A 25,271-nucleotide genomic window follows, 5' to 3' on the forward strand; every position below is an offset into this window, starting at 1 on the left:
ATTGTGTGGGAATACAGAAATCAATCTACTTCAATTTAGTTTATGCCTATATCAGAATCTTATCAATTCTAGGCGGATTTCAAAGTTAACATACATTAAAATATAAATAAAACAAATTTTGTAAATAGACAAAAATTGGAACAAACCCCCTCAGACCCTGATCAACCAAAATGCCTGCTGAAACTGGTGGGCCTGCAGTCTTTTCTGAAATATTTTTTTTAATCTTCGACCCCCTTGAAGATCCATCTCCTTAATGATCCATGCACCCTGTACAGAATTTTTCGAGAATATGGGTAGTGCTAAGAACTCATTCAAAGTTTTATCTATGGCAGTTTCTCAACTTCACATGAATCAGTCCATAGTTTTACCAACATTCTTTCATAAGAACATAAGATATGCCTTTCTGGGTCAGACCAAGGGACCATCAAGCCCAGCATCCTGTTTCCAACAGTGGCCAATCCAAGTCACAAGTACCTGGCAAGTACCCAAACATTAAATAGATCTCAAGCTATTATTGATTATTAATTAATAGCAGTTTATGGATTTTTCCTCTAGGAATTTATCCAAACCTTTTTTAAACCCAGTTACACTAACTGCCGTAACCACATCCTCTGGCAATGAATAACAGAGTTTAACTATGCGCTAAGTTAAAAAAAAAAATGTCTTCGATTTGTTTTAAATGAGCTACTTCCTAACTTCATGGAGTGCCTCTCAGTCATTCTATTATCCGAGAGTAAATAACCAATTTACATTTATCTGTTCAAGTCCTTTCATGATTTTGTAGACTTCTATCATATCCCCCTTCAGTCATCTCTTCTCCAAACTGAAGAGCCCTAACTTCTTTAGCCTTTCCTCATAGGGGAGCCATTTCATGCCCCTTATCATTTTGGTCACCCTTCTCTGCACTTTCTCTAGTGCAACTGTATAGAATTGCACACAATATTCAAGGTGCAGCCTCACCATGGAGCAATACAGATGCATTATGACATCCATTTTATTTGCCATTCCCTTCCTAATAATTCCTAACATTCTATTTGCTTTTTTTGACTGCCACAGCACACTGAGCCAATGAAACTTAATTCTAACAAAGATGAACAGGTTTTTCATACCTTGGATTGCAGAAGAGCGTTACTAATCTGCTTGGAAAGGTATAAATCTTATATAAAATTCCTCAACTCTTGGTCTCTTATAGTCCAAACAACCAAGAATTATCAGTTAAGAAACAAACCCTATCTGCCTGGATATCAGGATGCATTTTATATTGCTATGCTTAATCTGGAAGGAACTTCAAAGCAGGTAAAAGTTCATCAAGTAATGGGCTATTTCAACTTCCCTAACACACCTTCACTCTGCTTCAATTCAGGAAATCTGCAGAGTGGCTAAGCGGTTCTTTATCCACACCTTTGTTAAATATTACTGTCTCAAGGAGGACTCACAGCTCTTCCTCCAGCCACAGCACCAGTAACAATACCTCCATTCCTTGTAAAAGAAGAAATATTATGTTGGAATCCCCACTTGTGTAACTGAATTAACTCTAGTTTGTCCACAGAGAAAGCAAAATTGCTTAGCTGTAACAGATGTTTTACATAGACAGCAGGACAATTCAGCCACACAGTCTCACCCTCCTCCCCGTATAATTGAAACTTAGCTTGTGAGTAACCGAGGAGACTCGCATGATAGCGGCTGTGCAGGAATATTAGTGCATGCCAAGAAAGGTTTCTAGGTCTTTCTGAGTTCTGAGAGAGCACATTCTGTGTTGGCGCCATCCAGTGACATCACCCACTTGTGTGGCTGAATTTTCATGCTGTCTCAGAGAACACCTGTGGCTCTCATTCCAGCACATGCGCATAGCATATCCACCAAGACACACACAAAGACCAGAGGTAAAAACATCACACAACTGCTTTTTATCTATAGTGATGAACAGCAGACGTGTAGAACAGTTCATAAATTAAGAGTAACATTGGAAAATGTACAACAAAGCTATAAGGATTCTTCGCATTTCTTTAAATCTGTTGTGATAGCTACAGTACAACTACTTTCACAAATGGTGACAAGCAACATAATTTGGTCTGCATCAGCTATACTTTGAAACATCTGTTTATTTAAACTTAAAATGACAGGTCTACAAGACTAAGCTGCATACTAGTTTTCTTTCCTTGGCAAATCATTAACAAAAGAGTGAAATATAAGGAAACAGTGGCCTTTGTTCTGTGATCACAATCACACATGTGCATACATGCGTGTGCATGCACACACAAACGCACTCGATGAGAGTACATGACGAGCAAGCCTTGGCTGTAGTGTTCCACCGATGTCATAGATAGAGATCAGGTTGTTTCTGTGATGTCACTTGAAACCTGAAGTGGAATTTTCAGCTGTTTTGATAAGCAACCTCATTCTTTAAAATATGTACTCAAGCTAACTTCTTGGTCTCCTCCTCCTTCTTATTTGGATGTCAGACGGCAGTAGGTATCTCTTTAAATTGGTGCATTTCTGATGTCACAGGGATGGGTGAATAAGAAGCGGATGGCAATTTTTTAAATTTGGAAAATGATTACATGCTGTAGTGTAGTTCAAAGGAACGTATATATCATAGAACAAAAAATGGAAGACTATAAAGGAAATACAAAGAGAATAATGTAAAGAAAATGTGCATAGGTAAGACGTCACTGAAAAAGTAAACAGAATAGTATATACATGATTTTAAAAACATTTCATGTGGCCTTAAAATGTCTGATTTGAAATTCCTTAAATTGAAATAGTGGGATAATGTAAATCAGTTCCTTGTATCATGGTACTGCATTTTCATTTCCCTTTTATCCATTACCATAGAATTAAAGATAGATTTGTTATGAAACAGAAAGGGTTACAATCATGTGGTTGATAAACTAGAAAACTATAGTAGAGGTATCAGATCATCTTCAAGCCTTCCCTATTTATATGGTGTATGCTTGGATTTCTTTTTTTTCTATCACTGTTTATTTGGGCAAAGTAATAGAAGTCTGTCAACTTTTTTTTTTTTTAAACTAATTTTAGTTTTGTTTGGTCATAGTTCAATTTAAAGAACATCAAATTTACTCAGTTTTCTTCCCTTAAAGTAAACAGAATTATGCATTGCATAGTAGGGTTGCGTATTTGTTACTTCTGTTTTGGCAGGTACATAAGTACCTCACTGACTTCTAGTACACGCAAAAAATGAATATTATCCATGTATTTTTAATGTTATGCGCATACTATCCATTTTTTCACTTGTACTAGAAAGTCGGCAAGGTATGTGTGTACCGCCGAAACAGATGTAACGAATGCACATTCCTATTGCATACATATTTGTAGATTCATCTGTGCTATGTACTTTTTGTATAGTGATGTTGAACTGCATGTATATAATATGTATTTTTTTGTAGGAAGCGCCACAGAAATGAAAGTAGTCCTAGTCCTTGTCAGTCACCCAAGCATCGGCGTGAACATTCTCCTGATAGCGATGGCTACAACAGTGGTGATGATAAAAGTAAGAGAAAATTGCTTAGTTTTACAGAGAAGAGCATTTTTAACTATCTGTTTCAAAATTATTTTAAAATCAAGTTTATAGCATTTGCCTTTCCAGTCTAGGTTGATTATGGTTCCAACTGAAATCAAACTACAGCTTTATAACCTATTTATTTTGTAATTTGGAGTGGAATATGTGCAAAAGAAATTCAAATAGATCTGTGACTTCTTTCCTAACATGTTTATTCTAGCTCATATAGAAATCATTGTATTGTACTCTCTTGCCAGATCAGAATATTCACTCCAATAAAAGTTTTTGGCTTATAGGAATAATGTTTTTAGGAATACTAATAAGATAGATGCGTAGATATTTGAATTGCATTTTATCTTTGTATATACTTAACTCATTTATATCTAGTTTCTGTGATTGACCATCAGATACTCATAATTCAGGTTTGACCTGCTTATTTTGTATCCTGATATCACTTCCTGTTTGTTCTTAATGCAACTTCCCTAGATTCAAGAAAATCCTGGAGAATGAGCAAGAGGTCACCAACATACAGCAAAGACTTATTTATTTCCTTGTCCATATACTTTGAGCCCTAGGATTTTCCTGAGCACTGTAGCCAAAGATTCCAGTAGTGTGGCAAATAAGAGCTGACAAGGTCGTCCTTATTTAGTTTCCCACCATAGAGACTCTGATAAATTTCACTATCAGCGATAATTAATGCCTGCCAGTAGACACAAATCTTACAGATTCCGTCTCTGAATGGCTTTTAAAATCCAGAATGAGATATGTATTGCCATTCCACCCAACTAAATGCTTTCTCAGTGAGAGGAATGCATATTTTCTTGATACTAAAGATGCTTCACCAATCTGACTTGGTTTATATTGATGCATTTCATTATTACCTTTTGCAGTTTTAATGTTAGTATTTTTTATAAGTGTTTTCAGGTCTAAACTCACTAAGGGGCAATAACTCTTGACAGTAGAAAGTATCCTCACCAACTTTATGTATTAGTGTGTTATATTGGTTTAGGCAGAATGTGCTCTGTCAGACATTGTGCATAGTCCATAATGTTTTAACTATTAAAAAAGTGTAGAACTGTGAGGGCAGATTTCCTGAATATAAAATGAGAACCCGTATGGAGCTACACCTTAAGGATGGTTCATGTTTTGTTCCAAGTGCATGCCTTTAATTGAATTTAATTGAGCAGTAATGCTTGTGGCACCATCCATCCTAGGCAGTGCAAATCTTGCCTTAAGAGCACGTTCAGACCTAACCAGGCGAAGAGGTTGAAGTAGCACAAATTTGGAGCTACTCTAAATTTGTCATCAAGGCTTCATCCGTATCTGCTGTCCATTCGTGCATCTATGATTGAAGCTTTGATGATTGGCACTACTAACATTGATGGCTACTAACTAACATTGATTGGCACTACTAACATTGATTGGCACTACTAACATTGATGGCTACTAACTAACTAACATTGATTGGCACTACTAACATTGATGGCTCTTTTTCATACATCTTATATAAAAATATTACCAAAGGTTTTTAATGTTTAAATGGTTAAATGTTCCTCATTTTTATGTAATGCTCACATGCACTCTTATTGTTCTATGTTCTTATGTTCTTTTGTTCTATGTAATGCTCTTAGGCAAGTTGAATTGTTTCACTGTAAACCGGTTTGATTTGCATCCAATGCAAGAAGATCGGTATATAAAAAACCAAAAATAAATAAATAAAATAAATACTACTCACACATTTCAGGCTAGTGCTAATTGAACTCCTTTTGTGTCTGTTGCCATAAGAACTTAAGAACATAAGAAATTGCCATGCTGGGTCAGACCAAGGGTCCATCAAGCCCAGCATCCTGTTTCTAACAGAGGCCAAACCAGGCCACAAGAACCTGGCAATTACTCAAACACTAAGAAGATCCCATGCTACTGATGCAATTAATAGCAGTGGCTATTTCCTAAGTAAACTTGATTAATAGCCGTTAATGGACTTCTCCTCCAAGAACTTATCCAAACCTTTTTTGAACCCAGCTACACTAACTGCACTAACCACATCCTCTGGCAACAAATTCCAAAGCTTTATTGTGCGTTGAGTGAAAAAGAATTTTCTCCGATTAGTCTTAAATGTGCTACTTGCTAACTTCATGGAATGCCCCCTAGTCCTTCTATTATCCGAAAGTGTAAATAACCGATTCACATCTACTCGTTCAAGACCTCTCATGATCTTAAAGACCTCTATCATATCCCCCCTCAGCCATCTCTTCTCCAAGCTGAACAGCCCTAACCTCTTCAGCCTTTCCTCATAGGAGAGCTGTTCCATCCCCTTTATCATTTTGGTTGCCCTTCTCTGTACCTTCTCCATCGCAACTATATCTTTTTTGAGATGCGGCGACCAGAATTGTACACAGTATTCAAGGTGCGGTCTCACCATGGAGCGATTATAGAGGCATTATGACATTTTCTGTTTTATTAACCATTCCCTTCCTAATAATTCCTAACATTCTGTTTGCTTTTTTGACTCCTGCAGCACACTGAGCCGACGATTTTAAAGTATTATCCACTATGATGCCTAGATCTTTTTCCTGGGTGGTAGCTCCTAATATGAAACCTAACATCGTGTAACTACAGCAAGGGTTATTTTTCCCTATATGCAACACCTTGCACTTGTCCACATTAAATTTCATCTGCCATTTGGATGCCCAATCTTCCATTCTTGCAAGGTCCTCCTGTAATGTATAACAATCTGCTTGTGTTTTAACTATTCTGAATAATTTTGTATCATCCACAAATTTGATAACCTCACTAGTCATATTCCTTTCCAGATCATTTATATATTTATATATATATATATATAAGGAATATGACTAGTGAGGTTATCAAAAAGCACTGGTCCAAGTACAGATCCCTAGGGCACTCCACTGTTTACCCTTTTCCACTGAGAAAATTGACCATTTAATCCTACTCTCTGTTTCCTGTCTTTTAACCAGTTTGTAATCCACGAAAGGACATCGCCTCCTATCCCATGACTTTTTAGTTTTCTTAGATGCCTCTCATGAGGGACTTTGTCAAACGCCTTCTGAAAATCCAAATATACGACATCTACCGGTTCACCTTTATCCACATGTTTATTAACCCCTTCAAAAAAATGAAGCAGATTTGTTAGGCAAGACTTCCCTTGGGGAAATCCATGTTGACTGTGTTCCATTAAACAATGTCTTTCTATATGCTCTACGATTTTGATCTTGAGAATAGTTTCCACTATTTTTCCCAGCACTGAAGTCAGTCTCATTGGTCTATAGTTACCCAGTTCGCCCCTGGAGCCTTTTTTAAATATTGGGGTTACATTGGCCACCACTCCAGTCTTCAGGTACAATGGATGATTTTAATGATAGGTTACAAATTTTAACTAATAGATCTGAAATCTCATTTTTTAGTTCCTTCAGTACCCTAGGATGCAGACCATCCGGTCCAGGTGATTTGATTCTCTTTAGTTTGTCAGTCTGGCCTACTACATCTTCCAGGTTCACAGTAAATTCATTCAGTTCGTCTGACTCATCACCCCTGAAAACCATCTCCGGAACTGGTATCTCCCCAACATCCTCATTAGTGAACACAGAAGCAAAGAATTCATTTAGTCTTTCTACAATGGCCTTATCTTCCCTAAGAGCCCCTTTAACCTCTCTGTCATCTAATGGTCCAACTGACTTCCTCATAGGTTTCTTGCTTCGAATATATTTAAAAAAGATTTTATTATGAATTTTTGCCTCTATGGCCAACTTCATTTCAAATTCTCTCTTCGCCTGTCTTATCAATGTTTTACACTTGACTTGACAATGCTTATGTTTTATCATATTTTCTGCAGATGGATCCTTCTTCCAATTTTTGAAGAATGTTTTTTTGGCTAAAACAGCCTCTTTCACCTCACCTTTTAACTATGACGGTAATCGTTTTGCCTTCCTTCCACCTTTCTTAATGTGTGGAATACATATGGACTGCGCCTCTAGGATTGTATTTTTAAACAATGTCCATACCTGTTGAGCACTTTTAACCTTTGCAGCTGCACCTTTCAGTTTTTTCTAACTAATTTCCTCATTTTATCAAAGTTTCCCCTTTTGAAAGTTTAGTTTTAGAGCTGCAGATTTACTTATTTGTCCCCCTTCCAGTTATTAGTTTAAATTTGATCATGCTATGATCACTGTTGCCAAGTGGCCCCACCACTGTTACCTCTCTCACCAAATCCTGCGTTCCACTAAGAATTAAATCAATATATGCACATTTATTTTTCTGTATAAAACATGAATGAAAATGCTTCCAAGCAGCATTGTTTCCAGTTATGGCATGGAAATTTCTTGTGAGATCTCCTTTTGGGTGTTTACAGTGCCAAAATCTCCCTATCTTCCTAAGAAAGCCTGAGGTGACATTTCTTGTGAAAATTAGCGATCTGTGATGGTGGTTGACTGACTTCATACTTTTACAAGCCCACAAGCCAGTCAATTTTTAACAAAGCCATTACATATGCAAAGAAACTTCAATCATAGGCAGACTTACTGTGTTCTTACATAAATTAGAATTGCTTTGTGTAAATAAATACACATTAGTTTCAACACTTGATGTTCCATCTCTTTGCTTTAATGACAGTAAATAGATTGGGTCCAATCTAGACATCACACTTGAAGGCTGTAAAGCAACAGCAGTTGCCAGATTCTTGCATCAACTTGCCTGTTTGTCTATATAATTTCTTCATTTGAACTTATCCCTAGCTCTCCTTTACTCTTTGTTCTGATATAATTTATTTATATAATTTGTATGATAATTCACCATCAAAAAGGCTTCCCAGTGTTGATCATCAACAGAAAACAAAACAAAAGCACTTTGATCACAGTTTCTAAATGTCATGTATCCCTAATTTTTATTTTTATTTTTATTTAAACAATTATGCAAAAGATAAATACTGTATAAAAAAAAAAACCATAAGTCATACTGCTGTCGCATAACACTTCTTTTTTACCAAAAATTCTTGTTAATTGAAATGGAAATCCTCATCAACAACTGCAGAATTAAAAAACGTCAGTACTTTAGCAACAAGCTTTTTTTCAAGCTGCCATCATGGGAAGAAAAACCCTTTTAGTAAGCACCTTAATTATGTGGCACAATGTTCCAAAAATGTGCAAAATGTCTGCATTTCCTCAATCCAAAATACTTTAAATATTTGTATCCACTGTCAATGGTCAGGCAAGTGTTTGTATTCCAAACAGCAAAAGCAGGACTTATTTTCTAAAATAACGCTGGGTATGTTCTTACTCAAAAATGTTTTCAATTTAAAAGTATCATTCAGTTCCAAACGGCAGGAACAGTACTTATCTTGCAAAAAAAAAAAACACAGACATGGCTACGTTTTGCTGCCACAGAGCAGATTCAAAAACACAATTACTCAGCGTTCAGGCTTGAGCATGGAGATTGCCGAGTTATTGTGTTTTTTAATCAGCCCTGTGGCAGTGAAACAAAGCCATCTCTGTGTCTTTTTGCAAGACAAATACTGTTCCTGCCGTTTGGAACTGCTGGGGAACTGTAATTGCTTAGCTTGAAATTGAAAATAATTCTTCTATATGAAGATTTGGAACTATACTTTGTGTCACTGGAAACAGTTACACATTCTGAACACACACTTTATTTTAACTTGTGTTTCCTGTGTGCTCCTGTTTACTCCATAATCTGTGTTCTAGCATTTTAAGAAAACATGAGTGATCAGGCAAAACACTTTTCAAATTAAACTATTATGCATCACAATCATTAATAGCACAATCATTAAACAAACCATAGCAATAAAGGAAATAAAATAGTCCTGTTCAAAAGTTTGCGTACACTTAGTCCTTAATATTGTGTGTTGTCCCCTTTTGCATTGATGATGGCTTGTAATAGTTGTGAAAGAGGACCTTTATTTTCTCATGTGGTAAAGCTGCCCATTCCTCTTGGCCGCCTCCAGATCCTGTAAATTCTTTGATTATCTACCATGAACTGCATGTTTCTCCCCAGAGTGGCTCAATGATGTTAGTCCTGGGGGAATTCTGCGGAGCACAGAATTTGCACAGAATTTCTCTCAAAACCCCCCCCCCCCCCCCCCCCCCGAGAATTGCCAAATTCTACGTAGAAAATGGCAAAGGAGATCCCAGCATGCCGCAAATGGAGCACTCGCTGTTTGCGGTGAAGGCCCCTGCGGGTCGTGCTCCGCTTGCGGTGTAGATGAAAGCCCCGGTGAGAGTAATATGTTTAGAGAGTTGTGGGTGAGAGAGAGGAGAAGGGAGTGTGAGAGCAGGGAGGAGGGGGTGTGAGAGGGGGTGAGCAGGAGGGTGTGAGAGTGAGAGCAGGGGGGGTGAGCAGGAGGGTGTGAGAGAGCGAGAGCAGGGGGTGAGCAGGGGGGTGTGAGAGAGAATTGGGGGGGTTGGGTGCTTGACTGTGGGTGCCAGAGAGAGGAAGCCTATATGAGGAGATTGTGTGTATGAGAGATTAGGAGCTGGTGTGTATGAAAAAGGGATGTGTGTATGTGAGGGTGCTAGCCTGTGTGAAGGGATTGTGTATGTGTGAGAGAGCGCCTGTGTGAAAGGGTGCATAAGAGAGACATAGGTTGCCTGTGTGAGGGTGTATGCTTGAGAGAGAAAGGGAGCTTGTGTGGGTTTGTATGCAAGAGAGAAGGGACCCTGTATGAGGGGATGTGTATGTGCAAGAAAGTGAGGGAAGGGAGCCTATATGAGGGTGTGTGTATGTTCACTAGAGAGAGGGAGCATGTCTGTGAGGGACAGAGGGAGCCTGTGTGAGGGGAAGTACTGAGAATGGGCTCAAACTCTGGGAGTGGCAATAGAATGGAAGGGGTTGAGCCTAGAGGTGGAGGGGAGAGATACTGGCAGGTGGAGGAGTTGGGATCTGAGAGGGCAAAATGTTCAGGGGAGTAGGGAGAGTGAGTGGAAGGGACACTCTTAGTGAATTTCTAAGGAAATTCTGCTCAAAATATTTAAAATTCTGCATCTTTAAGTAATTTTTTCTGTATTAATTTAAAATGTAATTACTTAAACACTGTCTTGTAAATTGTGTTATTTTTATCAATATAAAATATGCAGAATTTTGAAGAATTTAAAGTTTTTGTGGGCAGAATTTTAAATTGTTTTGCACAGAGTTCCCCCAGGAGTAATGATGATGAGGTCTGGAGACTGTAATGGCCACTCCAAAACCTTGAGTTTCTTCTGCTGCAGCCAATGAAAGGTTGACTTGGCTTTGTATTTCGGATCATAGTCTTGTTGGAAAGTCCAGATGTGCCCCATGCACAGCTTCCTAGCTAATGAATGCAAATTCTCCTCCAATATTTTCTGATAAGATGCTTCTTTCATCCTGCCATCAGTTTTGACTAAATTCCCTGTGCCACTATAGCTCATACACCCCCAAACCAGTAGAGATCCACTTCCATGCTTCACAGTAGGGATGGTGTGCTTCTCTTCATAGTATTTATGGTTGTGCTCGCTATTTTGTTCCAGAAGCTTTGAAGCTTCACTAGGTGCTATTTGGCATCTTGTAACTGGGCTGTTGTGTGACATTGGTGCAACAATGGCTTTTCTGGCAAATCTACCATGCAGCCCATTTTTATTTAAGTATCTCCTTATTACGCATGCTGAAACACCCACACACCGCCTTGTTTCAGAGAAGCCTGTGTTTCGGTAGAAGTAGCTTATGAGTTTTTCTTTGCATCCCGACAAATTTTCCTGTCAGTTGTGTCTGAAATCTTTCTTGGTCTACCTGGCCATAGCTTTGTATTAACAGAACCCATCATTTTCCACTTCTTGATCAGAATTTGAACACTACTGATTGGCATTTTTCAAATCTTTGAAACCTTTTTATATCCTATAAAAATGAACTACTTTTGCTTGCAGATCCTATGACAGTTCTTTGCTTTCTCCATGCTTCGGTAACCACCAAGGTCGGTGCAGCCCTGGATGAAATGAACAAGGTTTCTCAAGAGCTAAGAATTCATTGGCTGTTTATACAGACGCTAATTACAATGAAACAAGGCACAGGTGTGGATACCTAGCCTTTGTTGCCATCTCAGCCTGTATGTGTCAACTGGAGTGTATATTATCCCAAACATTCAAGAGTATGCATACTTTTGAACAGGACCATTTTATTATTTCCTTTATTGCTTATGATTTGTTTAATGACTGTGCTATTCTGTGATGCCCAGTAGTTTAATTTGAAGCACATTAAAAATAACAGATGTTTTGTCTGATCACGCATGTTTTCTTAAAATGCTACATATCTTACAAATTCTTGTGTGGCATTTTGATGGTCAAAAAAATAGTTTTTCAGTTTATTTAGATTCATAGTGGTGAAAGTGGCCTAATAAGCTTTCATATCTTCAGAAATAAAAATCAAACCTCAGAAAAGATCTTAATGTTCATTTCTTTCAATTGTTACGTAAATTATTTTAAAGGAAAATGTTTTAATTAATGTAAAACCTAAATAACATCTTGCTGGGTAGACTAGATGGATCTTTTTGTTATTTATCTGCTGTCATTTACTATGTTACTATGATTAGCCAGTTTGTGCTTTAACTGTCAATATGATGCATACTTCCGTAGGACAAAGGAGTAAGTAGTTATGAGAAGACCATTTTAATTATATTTTAATTTTGACATTGATGTGACATGTTGGCAAAAAACACAGGCAGGGTCATATAAATCAACCTTTTAGCTTGCTGACTCTTGGGCTAATATATATTCCTAGGCATCCAAACTTGTGGGTTGTGCTCGCTGGCCAGCAGATGGAGACAGAGACTAAGACTAATGAGCTTGCTGATGTCACTCCTTGCATGCACCTGTGCTGACCTCAGCAGATGGTAGACTGAATAAGACAAGAGAGACAGCTCCTGAGATGAAAGTCAAGTTCTTACTCCCTTAGTTGAGAAGGCACTCACACAAGAGATTTATGTAAAAAAAAAATATGATGAGAAGCAGCTCCTAAGGTGAAAGCATTGTGCTCCTTCCTTCAGTTGAGCAAAGCCTGAGGCATGGGGCTTCCAGTCTTTTCTTTTCCTGGTTTGGGGGTCTAAGCTAGCCTTTTGTGCCTTCCCTCTCTTCCTGTCTTCCCCCCTCCATCCTCCTCACTTTCATTTTCTTTTTGTGAGCTTCTCCTTTAAGGGGGAAAGTTACATAAAGATGAAAAAAAAAACCCAGCATCTTCAAGCTGCTGAATTTTCCTCATAGCGGTTATCTAGGAGACTTTGTTTTTGTTCTTCAGTGCTATGAGGAAAGCCTGGGTAAGTTCCTAAGTCTTTTTTTTTTTTTTTTTTGTTTCTTGAACTGTACATTTTATTCGTTGGGAGATTTTCACTGACAGAATGCAGCGGCAGAGCGTAGCAAAAAAAAGTGCTCTGCATAGCATGCGTCCTCAAGAAAGTACATGGAGGCAGCAATTCTAAATTGTGCTGCAACTGCAGTAAAGCACAGGGCAGCTAAGGAGCTGGGAGATCAGGATATACAGACTTGTCCAGGTAGTCACTTCTCAGCTGCACCTCATTAACAGAGATTGCATTGTAAGCCATGTTGGAGCTGCAGAGCAGTGATGCGGTACTAAGACCATCTCCACTTAGCCCTGAACCCCAAGCAAAGAGTAATTCAGTGGTTGATCCTTTTTTTAAAGCAGCTTCTCAAGATGCAGTTTCTGCATTTCCCCTGATGAGGACACTTCTTTGATTTGGGCTTAAGTGTCTGCAACAGACTTTTTCTGTGGAAAAAGAACAGTCCCAGGATCTGCTTCGGCCCTTCCATCTTCTAGTTTGCCAGGAGGTCAGGGCAGGAAGAGGTCTAAAGGAGATGACAAAAGTATATTCATTGAAGACAATTTTTCTGGTTCGGAGGATTCTTTAGGAGAATTTAATAAAATTCCGCAAGGGGATTCTGAAGGAGATTTGGAAAAAGGAAAATATCCTCCTAAAGGAGAGGATGGAACTTCCATGCTGCATCTCTTCCATAAAGAAGAAGCCTTGTGTTATCAAGGCTTGCTGCCTTGATAACACAATCCCTGCATACATTAAATATTGCAGAGAATAAGAATGCGGAGCCGTCAGGCTCAGCAGAAGATCCAATGATAGTTAGTATTAGAAAGCCATCCAAGTCCTTTTCTATTCATTAGTCAGTGAAGGATTTGATTGATCTGGAGTGGGTGTCTCCAGAGGCAAAGTTTAAAGGAGGTCCTCAAGAAAAAGGATAAATTTTGTTTTCCAAAGGTTAATGTGTTAGTCTGTTCAGTGACTAAGAGGATAACTATTCCAGTAGAGGGAAGTGTATGCTCAGGGATTCTCAAGATAGAAAGATAGTCTATCCTTAAACAAGCCTTTTAAGCCGTTAGCATAGCACTGCAAATAGTGGCTTATAGCTGTATAGCAGTTAGATCTAGCTTTCATCTGGCACAGCACACCAAATATGAATTAGTGGATGAATCTTAGTTGGAACTGGGAGTGGCACATTTGACAGATGCCTGTTTTGATCTAGTGTGGATGGCTGCTAAAGGTGTAGCATCCATAGGGGCAGCCCAGGAGGCTTCTATGGTTGCATAAATGGTCTGCAGATTACATTAAGACCAACTTGACAAAACTCCCCTTTAACGGTCAGCTTTTTTTTTGGGGGGGGGGAGAGGATCGTGAAAAAATGGCTAAAACTTGGGACAACTTCAAGGTGCGAGACTTCCAGAGGATAAATAGAAAAGTTCATTCTGTTCTTTTTCAGGTCAGAACAGTTTTTTGGACTCTAGAAGATTTAAGCAGAGTAGACATTTTAGTAATTAGAGATACTGAACCTTTGGTAGATCTAACTTCTTTTGTTTTCGCAAATGTACTAAGTAAGGACCCTAAGGGTCAGGGTCCTCTCAAGGTACCCAATGAGTATTTGGGATTCCTATTCCCCTTTCTAGAGAAGTGGCTGTCTGTTGTCATGTAATCAGAGATGGGTTCAAATTACAACTGATCATACAAAATGGATACATTTTGGAATTCTCCCTTCCTATTTCAGTCACTTTTATGATTTTCTCCGCCACTCCACCAGAAAGCCAGAAGCTGTAGGAGCAACGCTTGCAAGGCTACTAGAATTGAAGGCAGTAGTCCCAGTTCCAAGAGACAAATAAATGAGGGCAACTCATTTCAGGATTGAAACATTGAAGTTGGTGTTTTGGCAGTGCGAAAGGTAGAATTCCTGACCTTGTGGGATCTTACAGAGGCTTTTCTTCACATTCTGATAAGGCTGATCATTGGTACTTCATTCGATTTGCAATTCTGGGGCAACATTTTCAGTTTCAGGCCCTTCAGTTCGGCTTGGCTATGGCTCAGAGAACCTTTTCAAAGGTGATGGTAGTCGTGACAGCAGTGCTATGTAAGGAAGGGATTTTAGTGCAACCTTCCTACCCTTAACCAATTAGCTTTCATTCTGTTGATGCAACTCCATCGTTGCTCTCTGCTTCAATGGCAGAGGGAAAAGGGGACTTGGATTCAGGTAGCAACCAAGAAAGACCCTGACTTTTACGGTCTGGGGAAACATAAGCATGGGGGTAAATTGCTGATACGGCCGTTACTACCCTTAACCAATAAGCCTGATACTTTTGATGTAACTCCAACATTGCTGTCTGCTTCAACGGCAAGAGGGTAACAGGGAATTGGACTCAGACAGCAGTAAACAAGGATCCTGACTTTTATGGTCTGGGAAACGGATAAGTAAGGGATTGAATTGTAAGCATGGCAGGTACTACCATAAGCTTGCTGGGCAGACTGAATGGACTGTTTGGTCCTTTTCTGCTGTCATTTCTATTTTCTGTGTTTCTATGTAGATAGATGACTGGTTAGTAAGGGCAAAGTCAGTTCAGGAAAGTACTTTGGCCACCCAGGTGGTAGTTGCTTGTTTGCAGGAGTTGAGTGGATAATAAAGTTCTCCAAAAGCAATCTACAACCTTTTTAGACTCTAGAGTATCTTGGAGTTCTGTTCGACACAAAAGTAGATTGAGTTTGGCTAACAGAATAAAGAATGCAAACGTTAGATCATCAGAATCATTCATTGTTGTCCACCAGGAACTCAGCAGTTTGGAGTTATCTCCCACTCACTGGAGGCCTCTGCAAAGAACTTTGCTTTCCAGGCAGAATCTCCAATCTCAGAATTATTCCATGAGACTGTCGATACTGCATCCTATCAAATTAAGCTTGCGATGGTGGCTGAACTACAGAAATTTTGAGTTAGGGGTAGATCTGGTGATGGTGATGGATGCTAGTCTGATAGGCTGGGGGAGCACATTGTTTAAGACAGGTAGCCCAAGGACAGTGGACACCTGAGGAGTTGAAATGGATGATCAAGTCAGTTGGAGGCAAGAGCAATTCATTTGGCCATCAAGAAATTTGCTCCTCTGCTGAAGGGTCAGGCATTCAGAGTAATGTCCAGCAGTGGCATACGGAAATTATCAGGGAGGCACCAAACTTCTTCAGGTTTCCTTAGAGGTGGATTTTCTGCTTCTTTGGGCAGAAAAGAATCTGAAGGTAACTACGACCTCACATATAGTAGGGCTGGAAAATATTCAAGCAAATTTTCTAATTTGCAATCTTGTCAATCCCAGGGAATGGTCCCTGTCAAGGAGGGCCTTCAAACAGATTGTGGCTAGATGAGGGTGTTCCTTTGATAGATCTCATGACATCCTTCAAGAATGTGAACATGGAAAGATATTTCAGTCAGATGAGATAACAGTTCTTCAGGTCTCAATGCTCTGATTCAGATCTGGCCGGCAGAAGCAATTCTGTACATTTTCCCTCCATGGCTTATTATAAGAAGAGAGCTTCAATGGAATTTGGAGCATCCAGGTTTGGTAATTCTAGTGGCTCTGGCTTGACCACAGCATATGTAGTATACAGATCTTGTGAGGCAGTTGCACAAAGTTGAGACTTCCTTCCCAGTCCACTTCTGCATGAGGACCCAGATTGATTTTGTCTGGGCTCATTTAATTAAGAGGTTATTCTCAAACATAGTGAATATTATTTTAAAGGCTAGAAAATCTTCAAATTCTTTAGCTTATGGGGCAGAATTTAAAAGGTACGTGCGCACATGTTATAAAATCAGGGGTTGGTGCGCACAAGGGGGTGCACACTAGTGCACCTTGTGCACGCTGAGCACTTGGGGAGGACCAGCTGGCTTTCTCCGTTCCTTCCCTCCCACCTTCCCCTCCCTTCCCCTACCTGTTCCGCCCCGCAGCCCGAAAAAAAAACCCTGTACCTTTATTTCACAAGTTACACCTGCCGGCCGACTGCAGGCATGCAATCCCCCGGCCCAGCAGCCATTGACAGGCCTCTGGCCAAGCCCCGGGACTTGCACGTGTCCCGGGGTTTTACGCTCGCCGCCAGGCCTTTTGAAAATAGGTCCGGCGCGCGTAAATCCTCCTGGATTTACGCCGTAAGGCTTTGAAAATCTGCCCCTATATGCAAATTTGGAGAGTTTTTGAGCATTGGTGTGCGGAAAGACATTTTGCTTTTTCTAAGGTTTTGGTGCCTGTAGTTCTATATTTTCTACAAGAAGGCCTTTTAAAGGGTTTGGCTCTTAATTCTTTGAAAGTTCAGGTTCTAACTCTTACTTGCTATAGGGGACATTTTGGGCAGGCCCTTATCTTTGCATCCAGATGTGTCTCGTTTCCTAATAGATGTCAAATATATTAGGCTTCCACTGAGAATTCCCATTCCATCTTGGGATCTGAATTTGATGTTCTGTTGGGCTTGCATTTTGAGCCTTTTGAGGATATTTCTCTAAAATTGACTATTTTGTAGACAGTATTTCTAGGAGCTATTTGCTCAGCTCGAAGGATTGCAGGCACTTTCTTGCAGAGAAACCTTTCTGTTGATCACTTAGGATATGGTTGAGATTTGCATGCTTCCTCCTTTTTGGCCAAAGTAGTAACTCAATTTTATGTGAATCAATCTTTTCTTTTAGTAATCATTCTGATTTCTCTTGAGTATAAATTGCTTCACACCTTGAATGGTAGAAGAGTTCTTCTGAAGTATCTCAAGGTTACTAATGCTTTTAGGAAGTCAGTGAACGGAAAGGTGAGGCAGCTTCGCCCCTATTGCAGGTTGGATTAAGGATATTATCACTGCAGGATATGTAGATTCCAGTAGGTCTTTACCTAGGCAAATGAGGGCATATTCCATGAGAGCACAGTTTACTTCTTAGGCAGAAATGCAGTTGTTTCTCCTTCGGAAATTTTGTAGAGCCGCAACTTAGTCTTTTTTGCATTCTTTTTCTAAACATTATAGTTTAGATGAGACTGTCAGGGAGGAGGTGTCCTTCACTTCCAAGATCCTGAGAGCGGGTTTGGCAATATCCTGCCCTATTCAGGAGTAGCTTTGGTACATCCCACACATCTGGACTGGTCTGACTGGATGAATAGAGAGGAGAAATTACGTCTTACCTGATATTTTTCTTTTCTTGAGTCCAGTCAGACCCGTGCATAACCCTCCCTGTACTGCCAAATATGTGAAATTTTTCAGTCAGAATTTGAATTGTTGAATGCTTCTGCAGTTTTTTTTTCTGCTTAGCAGGTGAGTATTTTAATGTATAATAGTTTTATCTTTCTGTTTCCTCTCTTGTTAAAACAGTTAGCTTGATACAGATAATGGCAGGCTGAGGTCAACACAGGTGCATATAAGGAATGACATCAAACTTGTTAATCTGTCTCCATCTGCTGGTTGGCAAGTATAACCTGCACATCTGGACTGGACTCAAGAAAATGAAATTTTCAGATAAGAACCAATTTCTCCGTGCTGTACTTACCTGAAAAGAGACATCTCAAAAGTTATTTTCTCTGTAAATGTTAATTTCAGGAATGTGTAGCACAGCTGAGGAAGGAACAAGAATATAGTCCCAACCTGTAGACATTTCTGTCCTTTTAAGAGGGTATAGAGCTAGAGAGTGCCACTTTAATTTTTCTCTTGTAGATGCTATTTAACCATAGCAAAGCATTTCAGCCTCCTTGACTTGGGAGCAAAAATGCAGTTTAGAAAAATAAATGATTGATGTGAAATGATCAAAGAAGTCCTTAATTTTAACAATGCTTTAGTCTTTACAACCTAAATTTTACATATGTTTTGTATAAATGGCATTCATCTTTCAGAGAGCAATAAAACCTTGATTTGTTTTTATTTTATATTTAAAATTTAAGCCCTAGCCTGTGCTTTAAAAAAATTGTGGTGTAGAAGAGCCGCCTGTGTCTCCTAAATTGCAGAATAACATCTCTGGATGGAAATCTGAAGCACAGCAAATTATTATCAAGAATGAAATGTCTCTGTGTTGGCTATTTTAAAGATAATCAGAAAACAAAATTATCTATTTTCTTTTTCTACATGAATAATTTTCCTGTTAATTGAATTAGTTCTTAATATTGAAACTGTTATCCATGTTGTATATTATATATGGTATCACTGTTATGAGCTATAGGCAAACGTGTTCTCACTTTTATAAAATTGATGAATCTATCATTTGACATATATTCTTTTTTATGCTTTGTGATGCAGTTTAGCTGAAAAATTTAGGATATGTATTTCTTTTTGTAGATGAAAAACACAGAGTGTTGAGTCAAGTGGTCCGGCCTCAGGAGACCCGCTGTCTCAGCCCAGTGCATCTTCCAGAAGAAAGGCAGAGCCGGTGGAAAGAGGAAGAGCGGAAGTCAGAGCGAAAGGAAAGCTCCCGGCGTTGTGAAGAGCCAGAGGTCAAAGAGCGGGTACTTTCAGCTGATAAGACCAGGGATCACCTTGCTGACACCACGGAAAGCTCAAGGCCAAAGGAACAAGAGCCTGTGGTTCCTCATCAGGCTGAGGAAAATGACACCTCTGATCGAATGCATGAGGAGAGCAAGAAGAAGGCAAAAGCACAGAAAAAAGCAACAAAGAAGAAAAAGGAGGAAGACACTGTAGTGGAAAAGCACAACATTGAACCTGCACCAGAGGAAGTTCAAGTTTTTTCACCAAAGAAGGGCCAAAAGAAGAAAAATCTAGAGAAGAAACGCAAACGATCCAAAGGAGATTCTGATATTTCTGAAGAAGAAGTAGTCCCTTACAGTAAAAAGAAAAAAGGCCCAAGAACGCCCCCTGTAACAGCACCAGCAGTGCTTGCAGTACCTGTAGCACCAACAACAGTAGCAGTGGCAGTTCCAAAGAAAGAGGAGCCAGTTGAGGTAGTAATTGAGAAAATTATAGCAGAACCAACTCCAAAAAAAGAAGAGACAACTTTTAGTGACTGGTCAGATGATGATGTCCCTGACCGCACTGAGCCCACTGCTCCAAATCCAAGTACTGAACTCTTGCCCAAGAAGTCACACAAAAGCAAAGTGGAAAAGACAGAACCTCATCCTACCATAGTAGAAGAGCCTCCACCTCGCAAACCTGCCGATCAGAAACGCAGCAGCAGCATTGGGAGCAATCAGAGTCGGACTTCAAGCCGCCTGCGGTCGCCATCCAACGAATCTACACATCGCAGTGGGGATGATCAGAACACAAGGAAGAGGCTCTTGCATGGAAGCTCCAGGGACAGAGAAAGAAACCGAAGCATGGAACCAATGGGGGAGCGAAAATCGCGAATTGATCAGCTGAAACGTGGGGAGCCAAGCCGTAGTACATCTTCAGGTAATTTTGCTGAGAATTTGTAGGGATCAACACAAGAAAAATACAGTACTGCAACTAATACTAAATAAGAGAAAAACATGTAAATTAACTTGGTGCTTAAAATGTATCATAGAAGTTCAGTATTTCAGGAGCTTCTTCCCCAAATCGTAAGCCTTTAGTAATGAAAATTTTAAACTACATCAAAGTTGTTATATAAAATTTTGATCTCGTTGTTAGCAGATGCCACAGCACTTATTTTTCTTTTGCATGACTGGCGCCCTGTCAAAACTTAATTCCTATGAAAAAATTCTCAAAGAATGAGAGAGAAAGAAACAGTCAGTGCTTCAATATTAACCTTATATCCTAGAAAAAAATTTAGGGAGAAAATGTTCTTGTTTTTTCCATTTTCAGTGGATTTAGATGGCTGTAGATATGTTCTGATTAAAGTTACCTCTAGCAGTTGTTCATAAAACGTTTGTTTTCCGGTGAAGTGTTTGCACTTGGCTTTGTAAAGGATAAAATAATGATCAAAGTATATTCGCCTGCAAACATTCCTGATGAGCCATGTAAAGGTTATTGTTTGAAGAAATACACTTTCTTACAGACCCTAAGGGTTCTGCCTTGTGTTTTTAAGAATAAATAAATAGAACATCTTCGATGGAAAAAACTATTTTCATTCCTTACTAATTAAGTGAATTCAGGGACACCAGTATAACGAGGTAGTCAGACTAGCATAGCTACTTATCAAAGAGGTTGAAATCTGCTGAAAGTCGGCCATAATAATTATGTCAGATCTAAAAGGGCTTAGAAACACTCCTCTTCATATAATTGAGTAACATGGAGTATTGTCTGTGGAAAATTTCTTTGTAGGTAAAATTAACATGAATATTTGAGTCATGTATACTGTTGAGAAGAACTGATTTAAAAATACATCTAAGGTGGGGTAGTTTAGTGCATTTGGGTCTTGTAAACTTAAGGAATTTAAGGAATTTAGTCTTGAAAGATTTGTAAAGGACATTAATGTGATAAGGTGTCCTCTTGACTCATTTCCATCTAAAATCCTGACGATAAAGGAATTAGGATTATGACCATTTCTATTGTCATTAGTGTCTTGCAGCCTATCCCAAGTGCAGGTTTTAGTGGTTTTGAAACACTTGTTTGTCCAAAAAAAAAAAATGTGGGTTCCACTTGTAACATTTTAGCTAGTTACAGAGCTGTTTGTAGCCTTATCTTTTAAATTGAATTCTGGAAAAGATAGTATTCTAGCAATTACTGGCTTATGTTACCAAGGTAGAAGGTATCCAATCCTGTCAGGATTTAGGCAAGGATTTAGTACAGAGATGTTACTATTGGCATTGTTAGATACTGTAAAAACATAAGCTGAACAGAATGAAGCCCCTTTGATCATCATGGTCGACTTACTGGCATAATTGTGTTGATCATGTACTGCTGAATAGATTATCTGATTGGGCCTTAAAGAGCTAGCATTCTATGGTTAAAATAATTTTTGACAGATCGTTCCCAACAGGTGGTGTGGAGTACTGAATGCTCCAAACCAAGAATTTTAACTTGTAGAGTATTTTAGGGATTCATTCTTTCCCAACTCCTGTTTGCCCTGCATGTGGCACCTCTGCCCTCTCTAATTCAAGTTTGGGGATTCAGTGTTTTGTTTTTTAAGCTGATGACATCCAGCTGGTAGTTCATGTCAGATCAAATCAAACTATGAATAAGCTAAATGTGTTTAACACAATCCTTATTTGGCTATCAAAGCATAATCCAGACCAATTGGAATTATAGATCATCAGATCTAATCCAATTCTCTCTTCTAGTTTTGCAAATTGAACTTTCCAACAGTGAGGTAGTTTGAAACTTAGGCATTTTGTTGGATGTAAAATTATCAGTGCAGAATCAAATCACACAAGTGATTCCTACCTCTTTTCTGCATCTTCGGTTAATTCACAAGTTACAAAGTGTGCTGCATGTTCAGGATATTAAAACTTTAGCCTTTGATATCAAATTACTGTAACACTGTTTATTTACCAGGGATTCATTGGGATTGCTGTAAAACAATTGCAGATGGTCCAGAATACTGTCTCTAGAGTGGTGATGGGTTAAAAGATCTATTATCTGTTAATGCCAGTTTTTTGGGAGTTAAATTGGCTATCTATTTCTTAGTTTATAAAATTCAAAATATTACTTATTGCATATAAATATCTACATAATATGAGTCCTGAATACTTAAGAACGTAACCGATATTCTGACTCTGTGTATTCCAAAAAGTTGTCTTAAGTCTGCATATCAAGATCTTAAGATCCCAGCCTCTTTTCAGTATTACAAGTGGAACCCACATTTCTTTTTTAGAACTGGACAAACAAGTGCCTGTTTCAAAACCACTAAAACCTGCGCTTGCGATAGTCTAGATTGGTTGCTGCATGCAACTCTACTTTCAATTGTGTAGCACCTACCCTATAGAACAAAGTTCTTTTAAGACTACTTGAAATTTCAGAAGCAGTTTAAATTGTTTTTTCCTAGCATGTAGCCAGATGGACTCAGGACCAATGGGTTATGTGCTCCCCTGCCAGCAGATGGAGACTGAGTCAGGTTTCACAGCTGACATCACTTTAGATATACCACTGCAGTTATCTCAGCCATCCATTATCTCTGGCTCCTAGCAGATGTGGACGTGCTATCCCTACACCAGCATTGGTGTTCAGCAGGCTTGTAGTACTCATTAGAAGAAGAAAAATGTACCTTTTAAATGGGAGAAAGATCGAGCCCTGCTCTTCTGCGGTGATACCTAAAGGTCCCTCCCCCAGTTGAGAATTCCTGAGACGATTTCCAAGATCCTTCAGAGGTGTGCTTTGGTCCGGTAGCTGGCTCCCAGCGTGGACTTTGCTGCTGAAGCAGCTGAAAGGAAGCGGAGTATGGAGGTGACAGCTAAAGCTCTCTCCCCCGCAGCCAGTAAGTGCTGAGCCCGGGTAAGTTAAAGAAGGACTCCTCTGATTCAGAGACGTGGAAGGGCTTCGTTAAGTCTTTCCTCTGGTCTCCTTGCTTGGCACGCCATACTGACGATGTTCCCAATCCCGTAGGGGCAAGGGAAGGGGGTTTCCGAGCGGGTTGAGCAGCCCCCTGACGGGCTAGGCCGCACATCAGGCTCGGTGAACACTTCACATGGCAGGCCGCAGTGGCACCATCTTGAGCACGGTTTTGTGCTGCACCATTTTCCCCCATAGACAGTCGGTACATGCGGTGTGGGTCAGCCCTACTGTGCACCTAACACACACATACCAGAGTGCATAACCACGTGCAAAAGTGCACGCATATGCTCGCGCACAACCGGATGCATATGTTCGCGCATAAAGGCGCTTATACTTATGCGCATCGGGGAGGATTTGTGTGTGCTTGAGGCCAAGCACTAGCCGGCTGAATGCACAAGTTACAGTTGACTGGCTCCAACATCAAAGAAGCACAAGCGATACTCTTTGTACTGCCTGCAATATTAAGGCTACATAGTCTGTCCTAGAATCCTTTCTGTGTCAGCCCTGTGAGGAGGCCTAGGGAGGGTTGGATTCCCAGAACTTCTCCAAGCCCGGTGCCTCCCATTCCGAAGATGGGTCAGCCACGACATTATCTGACTGCACCCTGGATCTGAGTAATCCCGGGACAGCATCCGCCTCGAGAGAGGGCAGTTCAGTGGCACCTAACCCAGTTCCTCCTGGGCTAGGTATGGACCCAGCGGCCTTTTCTTGGGTAGAATTCTTTCAAGGCCTTCAAGCTTTCATTCAGGTGCAGTCAGCTACTGCCCCTGCCCGGACCGAGCCCCAGCCGGGAAGGCCTTGCCCTCCCAGCCCTATCAGCATGCCTCGGGACATGCCTTGCCTCACCAAGAGTATTCCTGACACGGACCCAGACATCATGGACGAGGAAGGGGATACAGACTCATTGGAGGATGGGGAAATCCTTCCAGGCTTGGAGCCATACCGGACCATGTTACGGTTTTTCCATAGAAATGAATTGCAGGCTCTGATCTTCCACACTCTGAAGACTTTGGGAGTTCTGACGACGGAACCAAAGAAGATTCCCAATCTGGTGTGTCCACAGAAAGCCTCTTGCTATTTCCCGATGCTAGAAGCCATCCAGGAATTTATTGACCTGGAATGGGATGCCCTGGAAGCCAGCTTTAAAGGAGGTCGGGCATTGGAGGCCCTGTACCTGCTGGACCCGATGGCCAGAGAACGCCTGTTTTTCCTGAAAGTGGATGCCCTGGTCTGAGCCGTTTCAAAGCCAACTATCCCAGTGGAGGGAGGAGCGACCTTGAAGGATGTACACGATAGGCAGTTGGAGTCCATCCTTAAGCAAGCCTTTGACGCGACAGCAATGACACTTCAGATTGCGTCCTTTGGTGCCCTGGTGGCTCACTCATGCCTGCTTCTCTTGAGAGGGGCAGATAGCTCAGGGGCGGATTCCAGAGAGGTGATACACCCCACCGCGACCTTTCTAGCAGATGCAAGCTCTGACCTAGTTCGTACCTCCGCCAGAGGAGTGGCCTTAGTGGAGGCAGCCAGAAGACAACTATGGCTACGAAATTGGTCAGCTGACTCAACCTGTAAGGCAAACCTCTCAAAGATGCCCTTTAAGGGATCCCTCCTATTCGGAAGAGAATTGGAAAAATTGGCCAGTAAGTGGGGTGAATCTCTAGTGCCTCGGCTACTGGAAGATAAAAAGAGGTCGCAGTGCCCCTTACCTATGAAGGGTCGGACCAGAGGCTCCCAGTGCTTCTGGCCCTACAGAAACTTGTCATTTCAGACATCTCGGACCTTGGGAAGGTCTCAGTCCCTTCGGAGCCATCAACCAGGCTCAAGTTCTGCTCGAACTTCCGGATGAAGTTTTGCCGACCCATCCACGGGACGAGGAGATAGGGGGTCGACTATCCCTCTTCTTTCAGCAGTGGATCGAGATCACATTGGACAAATGGGTACTGGATATCATATGAGAAGTTTATGCTCTGGAATTTCGCAGCATCCCGCCACATTGATAAGGCTGCTCAGTTTGAGGGCTATAACCCCGGTACCTAAACCCCAGGAAAATACAGTGTATTATGCCAT

General features: G+C 40.3%; 1 protein-coding gene across 4 annotated transcripts in view; it reads left to right on the plus strand.

Annotated features, from left to right (window-relative positions):
* Positions 1-25,271, plus strand: part of ZC3H13 (zinc finger CCCH-type containing 13) — a 230,261-nt gene that overhangs the window by 165,355 nt on the left and 39,635 nt on the right. For all 4 annotated transcript variants that reach the window (XM_029602891.1, XM_029602893.1, XM_029602890.1 and 1 more), the window contains exons 14-15: positions 3,408-3,511; positions 19,119-20,186. In XM_029602891.1, the coding sequence (XP_029458751.1) occupies positions 3,408-3,511; positions 19,119-20,186 (1,172 nt within the window). The remainder of the gene's footprint in view (positions 1-3,407; positions 3,512-19,118; positions 20,187-25,271) is intronic.

Source organism: Rhinatrema bivittatum, chromosome 5 (genome assembly GCF_901001135.1).
Source record: "Rhinatrema bivittatum chromosome 5, aRhiBiv1.1, whole genome shotgun sequence".
Classification (NCBI taxonomy): domain Eukaryota; kingdom Metazoa; phylum Chordata; class Amphibia; order Gymnophiona; family Rhinatrematidae; genus Rhinatrema; species Rhinatrema bivittatum.